At 41.3% G+C, this 14,239-nt stretch overlaps 1 protein-coding gene across 10 annotated transcripts in view; it reads left to right on the top strand.

Moving 5' to 3' along the window:
• The first annotated feature begins 1,759 nt into the window (after positions 1-1,759).
• The window catches only part of Tpd52l1 (TPD52 like 1), a 91,026-nt gene continuing 78,546 nt past the window's right edge, over positions 1,760-14,239 (top strand). Inside the window, exon 1 of one of the 10 annotated variants that reach the window (XM_078019242.1) lies at positions 1,760-1,952. In XM_078019242.1, coding sequence (XP_077875368.1) covers positions 1,934-1,952 — 19 coding nt within the window. In that variant the 5' untranslated portion in view covers positions 1,760-1,933. Of the gene's footprint in view, positions 1,953-2,290; positions 2,400-14,239 lie in introns of those variants that run through there. The other 9 variants (XM_021733322.3, XM_078019243.1, XM_005335380.4 and 6 more) reach the window with 9 other exon arrangements.

The following is a 14,239-nucleotide window of genomic DNA, read 5'->3' as shown; positions in this document are numbered from 1 at the left end:
GCAGGCCCTTACCACAAGGTATTGCTTCCTAAGGGATCTGACTTTCCCTCCTTTTCAAAAGATCATGAAGGGTTAAAAAAAATGTCCTTCCTCTATATCCTAAGCATCTAGCATAGTCTGCCTCACAGGAGATGTTCAATAACTATTTCTGAATTGATACTAATGTTTTATAATTTAAACAATGATTAAAATATTAAAAACGATCAGTCAGAAAAATGAGTCACAGTGTGGATGAAAGTTTGATGACTCAAGTTAGAAAGTCATTAACTATTTTTAGCTCATTTTAACAGCTGGTAGTCAACCCTAACCTGGTATTTAGTTTCCAGGGTTAAGAAGACCAGAACAACTGAATAGACTCTAAAAGTGATTTAATCACTCAGTCATTACTTCATGCATGCCTGGTCACTATCACCAAGTTATCCAAAATTCCTGGGCTTGGGATTATATACAAAATAGTACTGACATGTTTGTACATGTGTCAGGAAACCTCGAATATAATTTCTTTCAAATAAAAATGCAAGGGCCCCTTAATGTCCATTAGTCTATTCTTTGAGACTAACTTGGGCATGGATACAATATAACCTTCTGGTTGTTTGCTTTCCAGAGATGAATTTGTACAAGACTCTTTGGCAGGAATCATGAGAGATGAAATACAATATACATGCTCAACCCTACTGGCCTTTATCTCTATTTTAAGAGAGAACAAGAACAGCAGCTCCCTAGATGGCAAACTATCCCAGGCCCAGTGAAAATAAAAACTATACTGTATTCACAGATGAAATTTGTGTAGATATTGAAAAGAATGAAGATCTGTAACAGCTAAAGACCAGTGGGAATGAGACAGCAGCTAACAATTCTTATTTTCTTCCATGATTTCTAATCATATATCAGACAACCTTCAACAGGACTGTGGGTTTCTTTCTAGTCTTCTCTGAAAACACGAATGCCTCTCAACCTATGAGGACAACCTACTGCTATTGGATTAGAAAATAAACACATACAATGCTTATTTCCCGTAGATTCCATATTCATGAATTTCCCTTCTCACTAAAAATTGTTACAACAAAGTCCATAATCCCAGCAGTCTTCACTGGAATTTGGAATCATGGACAAAGATCCCCCCCGCCCCCCAATGCATAGGCTTTCCCCAAGATCAAACAAGACTGCTCAGCCTTCTTGTTTCAGTTTATATTCCATGAACAAGCATCCCTTTCCCTAGCCTATAAATAGGCCATTTTGAAGATTTATTTGTAATTTTACTGTTTAAATGGCACCCATGTGTAGTATGAAGCGCTGTCTAGTGTTCCTAAGTGCAGGAAGGCTGTGAAGAGCCTCTCAGAGAAAATACAGACATTTCATAAACTTAATATACTTTGTTTCAGTTCTAGGTAAGTGCTTTTGGCTGTTTGCTCAATGTTAACCAATCAACAACATATATTAAGCAAAGTGTCTTTAAACAGAAATAAAACAAAGTCATGTACTGATCAGTTGTCAAAAACATTGGACCCAAGGCTTGCAAGAATCTGTGTATCTCGGCTCGGAGTAATGGTTCATTATTGAAAGCCCACACTCCCCTCCTTTCTCACGGGGTATTTTCCCATTGTACTGCCCTGCACCGGTTTGGTTTGAGCCAGGCATTTCCAGTGCCAGAAGTGGGCGCCTTTCGCCAGCTGTGCAGGGCGGCCGGCAGGTGGCGCCGAGCTCCGCACTCTTTGCAGCGTGGTGTGGACCGGGTGGACTGGAAGGGGCGGAGGTAACAGAAGCGGCCAGTGGTGGCCGCTCGCAGTCCCCCACCCCCTCCACGTAGCTCTGGAGACAAGCGCCTGGAGAGGGCGCGAGCGACTGGGCCAGCTGTGTTCCGAGCTCTGCACCGCTGCATCTGCTTTGCTAAGCACCCGGCGTCCCTGCCGCGCTCAGTTCGAAGTCGGCCACCATGGAGGCGCAGGCACAAGGTGAGTGGTCGCCGATCGCCCCCAAGGGTCGACTCTCGAGGCTCACGTGGAGGCGCCTTTTCTGTATCACCTAACTTTGCCTTCGGACAGAACGGTTTGGTGCCATCCTACGCGTCCGGAACTCCGCTCCTACGCGCGCCTTCGGAATACGCTTTCTTGCCAAACTCAGCATTTGCTGTGGGGTTGGGGATCTGTGAAGGGGCCATGGTTCAATAAATGGAGCGGTCTGTAGGCAGGAAACGCTCTAGTGGAATGTCCTAACCCTTTCCGCAGTCAGTCTCCCTCAACCTGGCGGGTACCCAAAGGACCTGTTGTCTAGGGTCCGGGATCAGCCAGCGTTCCCTTCCCATTCCTGTCCCAGGAGTGGGGAGAGAGCGCGGCTTCTCTCCACCCAGCTGTGGGCTCGCGTGCTGCGACTCCCAAATGGAGAGGCTAGAGGGGCGCACGGTGAGGTGGGGTCTTGCTTGGGGATCGGCCTTCCAGGGGAAAGTGAGTGGTACCAGCCCCCTGACCTCAGCAAATACACAGGTGTGCCGTGGGTTCCAGCCGTAAGGGAGTGATCTCTTCCTCGGCAGCCGCTCTGGGCCCCAGGCCGGTGTTTGGCAGTCCTCTCCGCGCGCTACCCGGGCCACCGGCTGGCGGAACCAGCGGTGGCTTCACGAAGGGTAGCTTTATATTTTTAGGGTCACCATTGAACAAGGGTTGGGAAGATCCTATTGAATCGTCCAAGAATGGAAATCAACGCACGGTGGAAAGGGGTAGAAGTGGGCGGCTCTGGAGCCAGGGACAGGTAGGAAGGAAATTGACTCCGGAGTCAACACTGGGAGCCACCCTCCAAAGGAACGGGTTGCGGAGTTCAACCTGTACCACAGTCTTGGCCACCTTTCTTCAGGCTGCAGGGAGGGGGTGTGTTTTTTAAACATAAATAAAAGTCCATCTAAAATGAAGACCCCATGCACGCGCCCTCTAGGGGCAGAAGCGTCTTGAAGGAGGGCGATTTGGCAGTGTCTTAAGTCACCCAACAGGTTTGCTGCCGACTACAAAGGTCTGAAGAGCAGGAATTTTCTTTGATTCCATCAGCCAAGATCCTGCTCAGAAAGCTGAGGCTTTCAGTATTCCTCTCCTGTTATGTAAATAGGAAAGGGGAATTCACCCAAGGGTGAACCTTGTTCCAATTAAAGAAAAAGTTATTCAAGGATGTTTGTGACGGCCCGTTAAGGAAAACTGTTCAGGACTATGGAAATACTGTGGGGACCTGTGGGACAGGGTTTGGGCTCAATTCCAAGTATGGCATGAGCAGGTGGGAATGTACAGCCAAGGGGCAGTGTGGGAGTCTGTGGGTGGAAGATTACTAAGAGAGAACATCAGAGGTAAAGGGAACTTTGGCTAAACCCATCCAAAAGGATTCTTGCTGAAACCTGGCCAATGTGATCAGTTATCATGTGGGGGGATAGTGGAGGGACCTGGCCAGATATTGATGATGATCAGGTATGGAGGATGGGGGGCCTCTGACTAAACTGGTTTAGTAGTTCTTTGGTACAACTGAATTTTACAAGGGAGAGCACAGATCAGCCTAGGGAAGGTCCAGAAGCCTGATAAAATTGGCCAAGCTGAAAGTCTTTGATATTGGTTAAAGAGGTCTACTTGAAGGCCTTCACAACTGAACTGAAGCAGGCAGAACAATATTGGAGATGCCCAACCTGATTTTGCAGATTAGAATTATTTGGAGATACTCAAATACATTTGTCCCAGGGTATCAGTGAGAGATTGGTTTCAAGACCCCCAAAGAGACTAAAATCCAGGGCTACTGTAGTTTTTTATATAAAATGGTATCGTCTTTGGGTGTAACCTATGCATATGCTCCCAAATATTTCAAATCGTCTCTACATCACTAATATTACCTTATACAATACAAATGCTGTGCAAATCATTGTTATACTTTCTTATTTAGGAAATAATGACAATAGAAAAAAGTCTGTACATGTTCCAAAAAAATTTTTTAAAAAATATATTTCATCCATAGTTGATTGAATCCAAGGAAACAGACACCTGTAAATATGGAAGGCCCCTGGATTCACCCTGGCTGACCCCATACCAATCAAATCAGAATCTCTGGGGCCTAGGCATGGGTATACATGAAGGCTTTCCAGGTGATTCTGTTATTCAATGAGGTTGTAGAACCTCATTGGATAGAACTTTTTTGAGTGGGGAGAGCTAAATGAAAAAATTAATTCTATGATTTCCAACATATTATAAGCTTCTACCTTCAGCATAGTTTATTTTAGAATTATCTGGAGCAGGGATGATGTATCTTTGTACCTCTTTCTCTTTGCGTCTCTTAATCTAGAACAGAGATGTGTGAGGTTCAGCAGGCATCTGCTGACCAGATGGCTTCTTGCACTGCTGAGGAGACCACCAGGGTGGTATGGAAATTATTTGTACATGTAATTCAGAAAATGCAATAGTGGGTCCTAAAAACTTTCTCACCAGTGAAATTCTGCAAATATGTTCTTTAAATTTGTGAAAGACTAGATTACTTCCATCAAAACAAGACATTCTAGGGAGTTGGCAGGATGGGAACATGAAGGAGGATTACCAGTGGAAAGATTCATCGAGAAGGGCTGGAGATGGATTGGAATGAGAAGTCCACAGAGGAGGGCATTTCCAGTGACTTTCCACTGGAACTGAGGAATTTTGCTTTCATAGTCCCCGGTGTAAAATGGTTTGGATAAGATTTTTGAACTTATGGTGGAGACAGAGTGATATGCATTTTGAACTTTGATCTTTTCCCATGATAGCAATAATGCAGTGTGGTGCTGTCTCCTGATGTCGGGTGGTGGCAGTGAACTACAACTGCTAAACAGCCTCACAGTCACCTGGAATAACAGTTCACAATCTACAATGAGCTGTGTTGCTAAGCTGTGCTATTTGGTAGGTTAGGTGGATTAAGTGCATTTTCAATTTAGGATATTTTTAGTTTATGAAGATTTCTTGGTATATAACACATCTTGGAAAAGTGAATTTGGTTAAGAATATAGCATTTTCCTGATAGTCTTTTAAAATAAAAACTTCCTGATACGTTTTAACTACCTTTCAATTTTTTATTACTCTAGATTATAGTAGCTTTGTTATTTTTGCCTTTTCCAAAATCTTTAATGCTAAACGTAAAACTTCCCTTTAACACTTTTATGTATTAAAATTAATAGCTGGGCTGGGGATGTGGCTCAAGCGGTAGCAAGCTCGCCTGGCATGCGTGCAGCCCGGGTTCGATCCTCAGCACCACATACAAACAAAGATGTTGTGTCGGCCGAAATCTAAAGAATAAATATTAAAAAAAAAATTTTCTCTCTCTCTCCCTCTCTCTTTAAAAAAAAAATTAATAGCTGTATTAGTTTCCTATGGCTGATGCTATATATCACCACAAACTTGCTGGCTAAAAACAACAGATATTAATTTACAATTCTAGAGGACAGAAGTCTAAAATCGCTGTCACTGGGAAAAGTCACAGTGTTGGCAAGGCCAGACTCCCTCCAGAGAGTCCACAAAAGAATCTCTTCCTTGCATCTCTGAAGTTTCTGGTGGCTTCCAGCCTGCTCTGGCCACATCACCCAATCTCTGCCTCCATAGTACTTAGTCTTCTCCTGTCTGTGGCAAGTTCTCTTACAGAAGTACTCTAGTGTCTGCTTGTCTTGTACAGAAACACTTGTATTTTCATTTAGGATCCTCCTGGATAATCCTGAATAATTTCTCCATCTCAAGCTCTTAAAGTAAATCATATCTGTAAAAACCACTTTTCCATATAAATTAACACAGATTCCAGAAATTACAATGATGTCTCCTGGGGTCATTATTCAGCCTACTACAATAATAAGCTTTTCTTTTCAGGCATTCAACTCAGGAGAATTCTCAGAAGTCCATGAGTGACATAAAGTAATAAATATTGGATTATTCCTGTTTGCAAATTCCATTAAAATGAAAATGTTGCATTACCTTACATTATACTTTGCTCCTGGGACATTTATTTACTCTTATCTTGTTCCAGGAAGGCTTCAAACCACAGTACTGGAAAAAGCCACAGTACTGAAAAAAGCCAAAAAAGAATGTATCTAACAAAATTGTTGGAGGAGGTGGGGAGATCAAGAGGATTTGTCCTTAAAGCTACCCTAGCAATCTCTGTGTTAAATTTCTGTGGTCTAAAGTGGCAATCACATGAGGGTCTCTGCCTCAGTCACCTGCCTGGCTTGCTGTCTATTTATGAAGATGTTCACCATTAGTGCTATTCTAGAATTCCACCAATAACACCTGAAGCCACTTTTTAAATTTACTGAGTTACCATTCAAATAAGAGCACATAAAAGATGACTGCAAAAAGTGGATTTTTCAACCTTGTAATTTTACTGTTCACTGGGTGTTTATGAAATAAAATGTACTTTATTTTAAGTGAATGAATTAAATTAAGAGTTATCAATAATATACCAGGGAAGATAGCAGAACATTTTAATGCATTAGAAGGAAGCTTTGGGTCCTCAATGAATGATGCATTTTGAATAGTTTTTCACAGTATGAATTGTTTATAAATGTTGCATTTTTATGTGGAGAACAGGAAATGAAGCTCGCAGAAATAAAACCGAAGTCCACAAGAATACCCTCTTGTCACCAACATGTTGGGTCGTTTTCAAAAGGCAAAAATCTGGCACTTTGATATAGTCAAATAACATACCATATATTGAAAATGCATGTCTGTGTTATACTTCATATTCAAATTTGCCTACAGTTATTTGCATCTTGCCCAAATTACATTTGTCCTGACATATATCTAAAATATGGAATCCTCTTCAATCCCTTGGAAATTGCAAAACATATTTTTCTTTCAATTAGAAATTTCTCTTTTCAATCAAAAGCAAGAGTACCTTGTCAAGGATCTGGAAAGCAAAAATGATTCATTCAAAAGAAAACAACAATTTGGGATTAAGAAAGTGGGAGGGGATTTCATAGATTTCTCAATCTGAGAGTATCTAGCTGTTGGATATTTATGGTTTTTCACTGATTTCACTCCTCCCTTCCCCCCACATGAATGAGTCGAGAGCAGCAATAATAAGATCTAAAAACAACATTGCCTAAAAATAAATATTTCCTAACATTTTGACTTCCATAAAGGATTTGTTTCTACAGGAGGACCTTAGGGAAAGATGGCTTCCCTTTCTTAAGATTTAGAAATGACCAGAATGAAAACATAGTTCTCATTTTCTGTTATTATTTTTAAAAAATATGACAGGGCTCCTATAGGAAGTCTCAGGATATCCATGCTACCTTCAAAGTTTGTTTTACAGCATTGAAAGGCTCTCTTAAGCACTATAGGAGAGGAAATCCTTCCCTCTACCCTCTTTGGTTAACTCTCTGGAGCCTGGGAATAAAACTAGATCACCAGGAGGAAAAGCATACAGATTTATTTATTTTGAAATTTTGCTTGCACTGGAAAGAAGTGCATGCCTGAAAAGTGGTGAGATTTGAGAGTTTATATGCCATCTTCATCCGTGAAAGGGTGGAGAACAAAGGGTAAGATCAAGAGAACAGATGACTTTTAAAGATAAATTGACCCTTAGGAGAATGAATGGAGAATATTATAGTTTTGTCACAATGTCTAGGAGAGAAGAAAGAGTTGCTCCCAGTGAGGGGGATATATGACAGTTGAGTTCTTTTGGGAGATTGTTTTTAGGCAGATAAGGAATTTTAGAACTCAAATACCTTCAGCTTAAAATAATTCTTATGGCAAAGTGGCACATCTGGGAACGGCATGTCATAAGGCCTTTCAGCACTCACCCTGTGCTCACCTGACATGTGAAAGGCACTGCTGACAAGGGAAATATCTATTTATTGTTGGCCTATTACTTACCTGGCGTGGTTCTAGTCATTTTTCAGATGTTCCGTCGTTTCTCATAGCCCTTTCTTATGACACTGGCCCTCAAAGAAAGAAGCATATTCTTAGGATCAGGACTTGCAGTTTTCACTCTCACAGTTTACAGATATGTGGAAGTAATAACACACATTCAGATATTCTTCAAAACATGATTTTGCTATTTTCAAAAAAATCCACATACAGAAGATGTGAGAGGGCTGATGATTGCCTCATCCAGTGAGTGAGCCGTGCTCACTGATTGTTTTATGTACAGGAGAAACCCTTGAGACCCTAGTTCCTCCTTTCCAGAAATTGTTTTGGCTTCCATCGTGTAGGAAAGTCCTGGTCTCACAAGTAAGAAGTCTTATTTATTTGAAAGCGACTCTTACATTTTAAAAAAGGAGAGGGTTTGGGTAGCAGTTAACAGAGGCAAAACATCTGCAAAGAGATTCAGATATATGTTTGAAAGGAGTTGGTGTTACCTTATTTTTTCTATGTTGGCTTAATTATGGGGTTGTTTCTTTCCTTCATCAAGAGATCTCAGCAAAAAGATGAATAATATCAAGCACTGTTCTGAAATTTATGGTGCATAAGCATCTTTTTATAACTTTGGCTAATGGAGGGCAATGATAAATTTATATCTATCATTGATTTATATCCAATTCATTTAATGGTGTTGGAATTCACCATTAAATGCTTGTTTGCAATTACCCAGGAATTCACAACACATGAAAAAGTACAAAAACTACTGAGTGTAGAGATCTGATCTCAGGAAGACAAAGAACTTGGCACCAGTGTTCTGATGGATGCTTGAGCAGCACAAAGGGCTCAGTACCCTCTTCCCTCAGACGATGCCCTGAGGCCCATGCACAGAGGTCTCCCTTTTGTCCACCTCTGTACAGTTGACCTCTGTCCTTCTCAGATTTTTTTCTCTTCTTTTTATCCCTTTCCCAAGGCTGAGGGAAAATAAATATTTCATTTTAATGTAATAGGACCTAATAAATAAGTTGGGGACATTACTGGTGTCTTGTACTGGCTTTGAATTTGGTGACAAAGAAAATTAGTGTTCAGTTGTTCTCCCTGCCTCCTACCCCATACCAAATCCCAGTCTCAGTCCTCAGTCCTCATCTTGGTTGACCTGTCTGTGTTGCTTGGCACAGTTGCATGCTCTCTCCTTGAAACGCTGTGTTCACTGGGTTTCCAGGACACTGAACTCTCTTTGTTTTCCTCCTCTGTCACCAGCCTTCTCATCTGTGCTAACTGCTGGCAGTCCTTGACCTGCTTCTCTTGTCTGTCCACACTCGTTCTCTTGGGCATCTTCTAGTGACGCATGATTTTGAATTTGACCCATGTGCTAATAACTCCAAAATTTATTTTTCCAGCCTGGATCTTACCCCTCAACTTTAGGTTGCCTACTCGACTTGTCTGCACGAATATCTCATAAGCATCTTGAACTGGACCTGCCCAACACCCATCTCCCTCTTTCCTAAAGTCATCCCCATTTCTGTTTATGGTATCTTCATTTAAAATGCAAAAGCTCCAAACTTATCTCCCTCCCCCAGGTCTTGTTTTGTCTTTTTTCTTCACTGTACCCCACTTCCAGTCTGTCATATCAGCTTCACTTTCAAAACACATTTAGAGTTGAACACCATGCCACCATCTCTGCTGATATTGCCTCGGGCCAGACCTCCCACCTGGATTACTATGGGAGTTTTTGAACTGGTCTCTGCCTTGCCCTGGTCTCTCTTCAGTCTAATATTTTCAACAGAGAGGCCCGGAGTGATACTTTCAGTCATTCTCTAACTCACCACTCCTCCCTTCAGGAAACTCAAGTAACTCTTCAGTTCACTCAGAATCAATGGCAAAGTCTTTATAGTGGTAAATAAGGGATCTACCTGGTCTACTTCCCCTTCTTCCTCATTAGTTCTATAACCTCACTTCCCAGTGTGCTCCTCCTTAGTTCCCTTTGTTTTCTCTCCTTTGAATTTATTAACACCTGTACCTCAAAAACTCTTCCTTAGATATATTCCTGGTTTGCTTCCTCACCCTCTTTGTCTCTTTACCCAAACATTGAAAGTCATGAATATCCTTAGACCTGGTACCTGGCACCCAGTTGTTGGGAAGCTGGTCTCTCAAGATTCTGCACAACTCATCTTCTGAGCAAATGCATTTATGGCTCATTTTCTCTGGCCCATGTTTTCGAGGTTGTTTCCATAGTAGGTGAGCTTGGAAGATAGAGACTTTTCTCTTCAGGGCAGATTTACTTGCCGTTGGCAGACATTGAGCAGATTTACTAGCAGCCTCTGTATAAATCAGGGTTTCCTAATCTCCATGTTACTTTCCTATAATCACCCCAGAGCCCTTGGCCCTTATCAACCTTTGAGAATCAGGGCTCAGGGAACGCATGATATTGCTCTGGTTACTGACTGTTGAATACATTGTCTTTTGTCTGTGGCCCAAGAGTGTTGTATCTTATGTCAACTTTCATGAAACTAGCAGGCTAATTTGTTGGCTTGAAATTAAGGTAAAATCTGGCCCTTCAGAATTCTTAACCCCTGTCCTGAGCCCTTTGTTTTAGGGGGCTCCAGATTAGCTCTCTTCTGGCTGAGCCTTTGTTTACAGTGAGACATTCATAGACCCACTGGGAGGTTGTGCTTTCTCTTCTACACCATGCCCTGGGTACCTGAGACTCCAGAATTCTCTATCCAAACAGGCCTCAGTGTGTTATCAGGCGTACACAGATCTCCCCTGAGCTTAGCAAGGTGTCAGAATATCCGTTTCTAGTTCCAAGAGGTGACTGGGAGGTGGCTGATTTCAGGGTAGCCATGAGAGTAGCTTTAACACACTAATTAGGAAAGCAGATCTTAAAATGCAGCTCCTAGACCAGCATCTTCAGTTTCACTTAGAAACTTGTTAGACATGCAAACTTTGGGGCCGCACCCAAGGCCTAACAAATCAGAAATTCTAGGGATTGGCCCTGGTAATTCAGATAGATACTGTGTTGGAAGGTCTGGACCACAGGTTGTTCACATGCACGTGCATAAGGTCCCTGTCAGTGCTTGTGGCAGACAGACCCTCAGGTGATTCCTAGGGTTTTTTTTGGTGTTATTCACACTCTTGCATGATCCCATCCCCTGGAATGTTGGTGCAACTACTGATTTGCTTCTAACAGAATATGGCAAACACAAAGAAATGTGGCTTCCACGATTATGTTACATTTGAAAGACTCCATCTCAGCAGACTAGAGCCAAGACTCTCTCTGGGGGATAATGAAGTCATCAGCTACGTTGTAGAAACCCACCTGGCAAGGAACAGTGGGCAGCCTCTAGAAAGTGTGGACACTTCCTAGGACTGGAGCAAGGCAACAAAACCTGAATCCTTCAGTTCTGTAGTTGCTGGGAAATGAATTCTGCCAACAGTCTGCATGAACCTTGAAGCCAGTGTCCCTCGGTCGAGAGTGCAGACCGCTGGCTGACACTTGATTGCAGCCTAATGAGATCCTGAGCAGAGACCCAGCTAAGCTGTGCTGGAAAATCTGACCCATAGAAACTGAACAAATAAATGTGTATCTCTGTAAGCAGCTGACTTTGTAGTAATTGGTGATACAGCTCTAGATAACTAATGCAGCACAGGGTGCAAGGGTGCTGAGAGGATAGGCCTTATGACTTCCTTTGTGTCTTGCCTTGGGTTCTGCCCACATTAATGATGGTTGTGTCCTGGTCTCTCTATTTACAATTGTGCCACACTGAGAAATACTTACTATTTTCCTTCCTTGCTTTTTTACCTTTAAAAAAGGGGGGGATATATATTTTAGCAACTGTCCCCTTTAGCATGTCGTATGTCTTCCTTTCTTTATTTTGTTCATTGTCTCTTCCTATACCTACTATACATAAGTTCTGCAAGGCTGACATATTTTACCGTGTTGGTCACTGCTGAATCTTCATCCTCTACAACACAGTTTGATAACATAATAGGAATCCAATCAGTATTTATTGAACAAATGAAGTAAGTTATATATATTTTTTTAATCTACTGGTTCCTGGTAAATGCTCCAGTAAAATCAACAGACTCTTCCTATGGCCTTTGCCTTTGCTAGAATGGTAAAAATAATGTGAAGGAAAGAATTGAAACAAAGTAGATAAGTAAATGAAAAAATTGATTCTATTTCCTGGCCTTTCTCCATCAGAAAGAATAAATCAACCCTAGGTTTGTAGTTCTTGGAAAGCCAGAATTTACCTACCAATGTTGCTATTGAATGGAACTCATAATTTCTATCAGCAGGTCTCTAAAGGTTTTATGGGAGCTGGGCTGATGTGTGATTTTGTATAAGTGTGAATATGTGCTCACACAAGGAATCAAAAGAGGAAGAAAGAGCCCAATGGCGTTTAAGCTAAAAAAAACTTTCCACTTTTTGAACCGGTCATATGGTCCAAGGAAGTGCTTATAGAGGGCCTAACTTTCCTTCTCATCCATCTGAATTTTCCTTTGGGTAGTTGCTTTCTGTTTTTCTCTGCCATTCATCTTTTGATCAAACCCTTTTTGAGAGGCAATGTGATGCAGAAAAAGAGAGAGAGAGAGACTGAGTGTGTGCATACTGGCCTGGGAGCAAGGAACCTGGTTTCCTATGATTCTGTCATTCACCTCTGGTCCTCTCCTTGCTTACCTCTTGCACTCACTCCTTACCAGAGAAGGTTGAATCACATACCCTACAAGATCTTGCCTACCTTATTCTTAACAGACCTGTTCAAGTTCCTTCAAGGAAAGCTGCTTTTTAAATGTATATGCGTATATATATGCGCATGTGTGTGTTTATTGGGTATTTCTTAAACTGTATTGCTTCCATTTCCCATATAAAAAGTTTGCAGAAAAGGTAGATATTTTCACTATTTAATGTAATTCCTAAAATTTTGCTCTGGATGCTTATACTTCTCATATGAAGAATGACTACATACCCACATAATTCCTTTTCCTGTCTGTGATGACTATGGTACTGGGAGGGGAAATCAGGAGGAAGAAAACAAAATAAAGGTTCTGTCATATAATGGGCTCTTGCGTAGAGGTGAACAGCATGGATACTGTCCCAAAGATTTGGATTCATTTTCCCAGTTCAGTCACTGCTATGTGGCCCTTAACTTACCAGGTCTCAATTTGCTCATCCACAAAAATAAAGATGGGGTCACATGGGGGTTTTGTGATGATTAAGTGAGATGACCGATATGAGGCACTCATGACAGGACTTGGGTACAATTATGGCACTTAAAAAGAAAGACGATTTCTCATGTGATATGCATTGAGCAAGCCATGTGCCAGACTCTGAACTAGGCGTTAGGGAAATAGAAGTGCACAAACCACATCTGAGCTCCTTGCCCAGTGAGCTTGTCACTTTATTTTTGTTGTAGCAGTGAAGTGTTGAGCGACTACTTTTATTCTTTCATCAGAAAATTCTTTGACTTTTCATACACTACCTGACACATAGTTAAAAGTAGCTTCCTGGAGCTAAGGAGAGAGAAGTAGGTTGAAGATAGAAATACATGCAGAAGTTGACAGAATTTGGACATCTGGCTGGCACACAAAATTCTTTTCTGAAGCATAATTCTTACCTATTAAACCACACTGAAATTTAGCTAACAAGACAATGATTTTTTTTAAAAAAAGTTGCTGCTTTTGGTTCCTTACTAGGATAAAAGCTTAAAGATATATACAGCAGGCATACTAACCATTCTTCGTTTGAACACTTTCTGAGGAAGGACAGGTTAAATGTTCTGTTCACATTTCATTGCCCCTCTCATAATAATTGAATAACCACCGGGGGAAGTCCCAGTGGTGCTTAGCTTTTCAGCAGATCTTATTTCTGGTGTCTTGTGGCTCAAACATTGAGGATAACAGCATAGACTTACTGAAGGTATGCACAGCGCATGGCAGGACTTTAACAGCATGATGTCTATTGCTTGGTAGCATGCTTGAAAATGCTGAGTATCCTGAGAAGCTCCTAATGACAAATGGAGATTTCAGGTCTTGCCATTTTAGATGTTTAAAAAATTAATTAAGGCACAAATGAAAACTTTTAATAAGTAACCTTTACTCTGACTTATTCTTCATTGAACTATGGTATTTTATGTTATGCATAATTATTTGTTATCTTTTTCTTCTGAAAGAGCAAACTAAGCCCCTTGAGGGCAGGGTATTGACTATTTATTGCTATATCCTCAATGTCCAGAACAATGATTAGTTGATGGAAAGTACTCCATAGATATGAATGAATTAACAAATGAATGAGTGGTATTGGGTGGATATAGCATCATTATAACATTGGCAAAAGGTAGTGAGGGAATATACATTTCAATTTTCATTTGAAATGAATAGTTCTTAAGAAAAATTTATTGTAACATCTT

The sequence above is a fragment of the Ictidomys tridecemlineatus genome, chromosome 8 (genome assembly GCF_052094955.1).
Source record: "Ictidomys tridecemlineatus isolate mIctTri1 chromosome 8, mIctTri1.hap1, whole genome shotgun sequence".
Taxonomy (NCBI): Eukaryota; Metazoa; Chordata; class Mammalia; order Rodentia; family Sciuridae; genus Ictidomys; species Ictidomys tridecemlineatus.
This window is presented reverse-complemented; position numbering and strand designations above follow the sequence as displayed.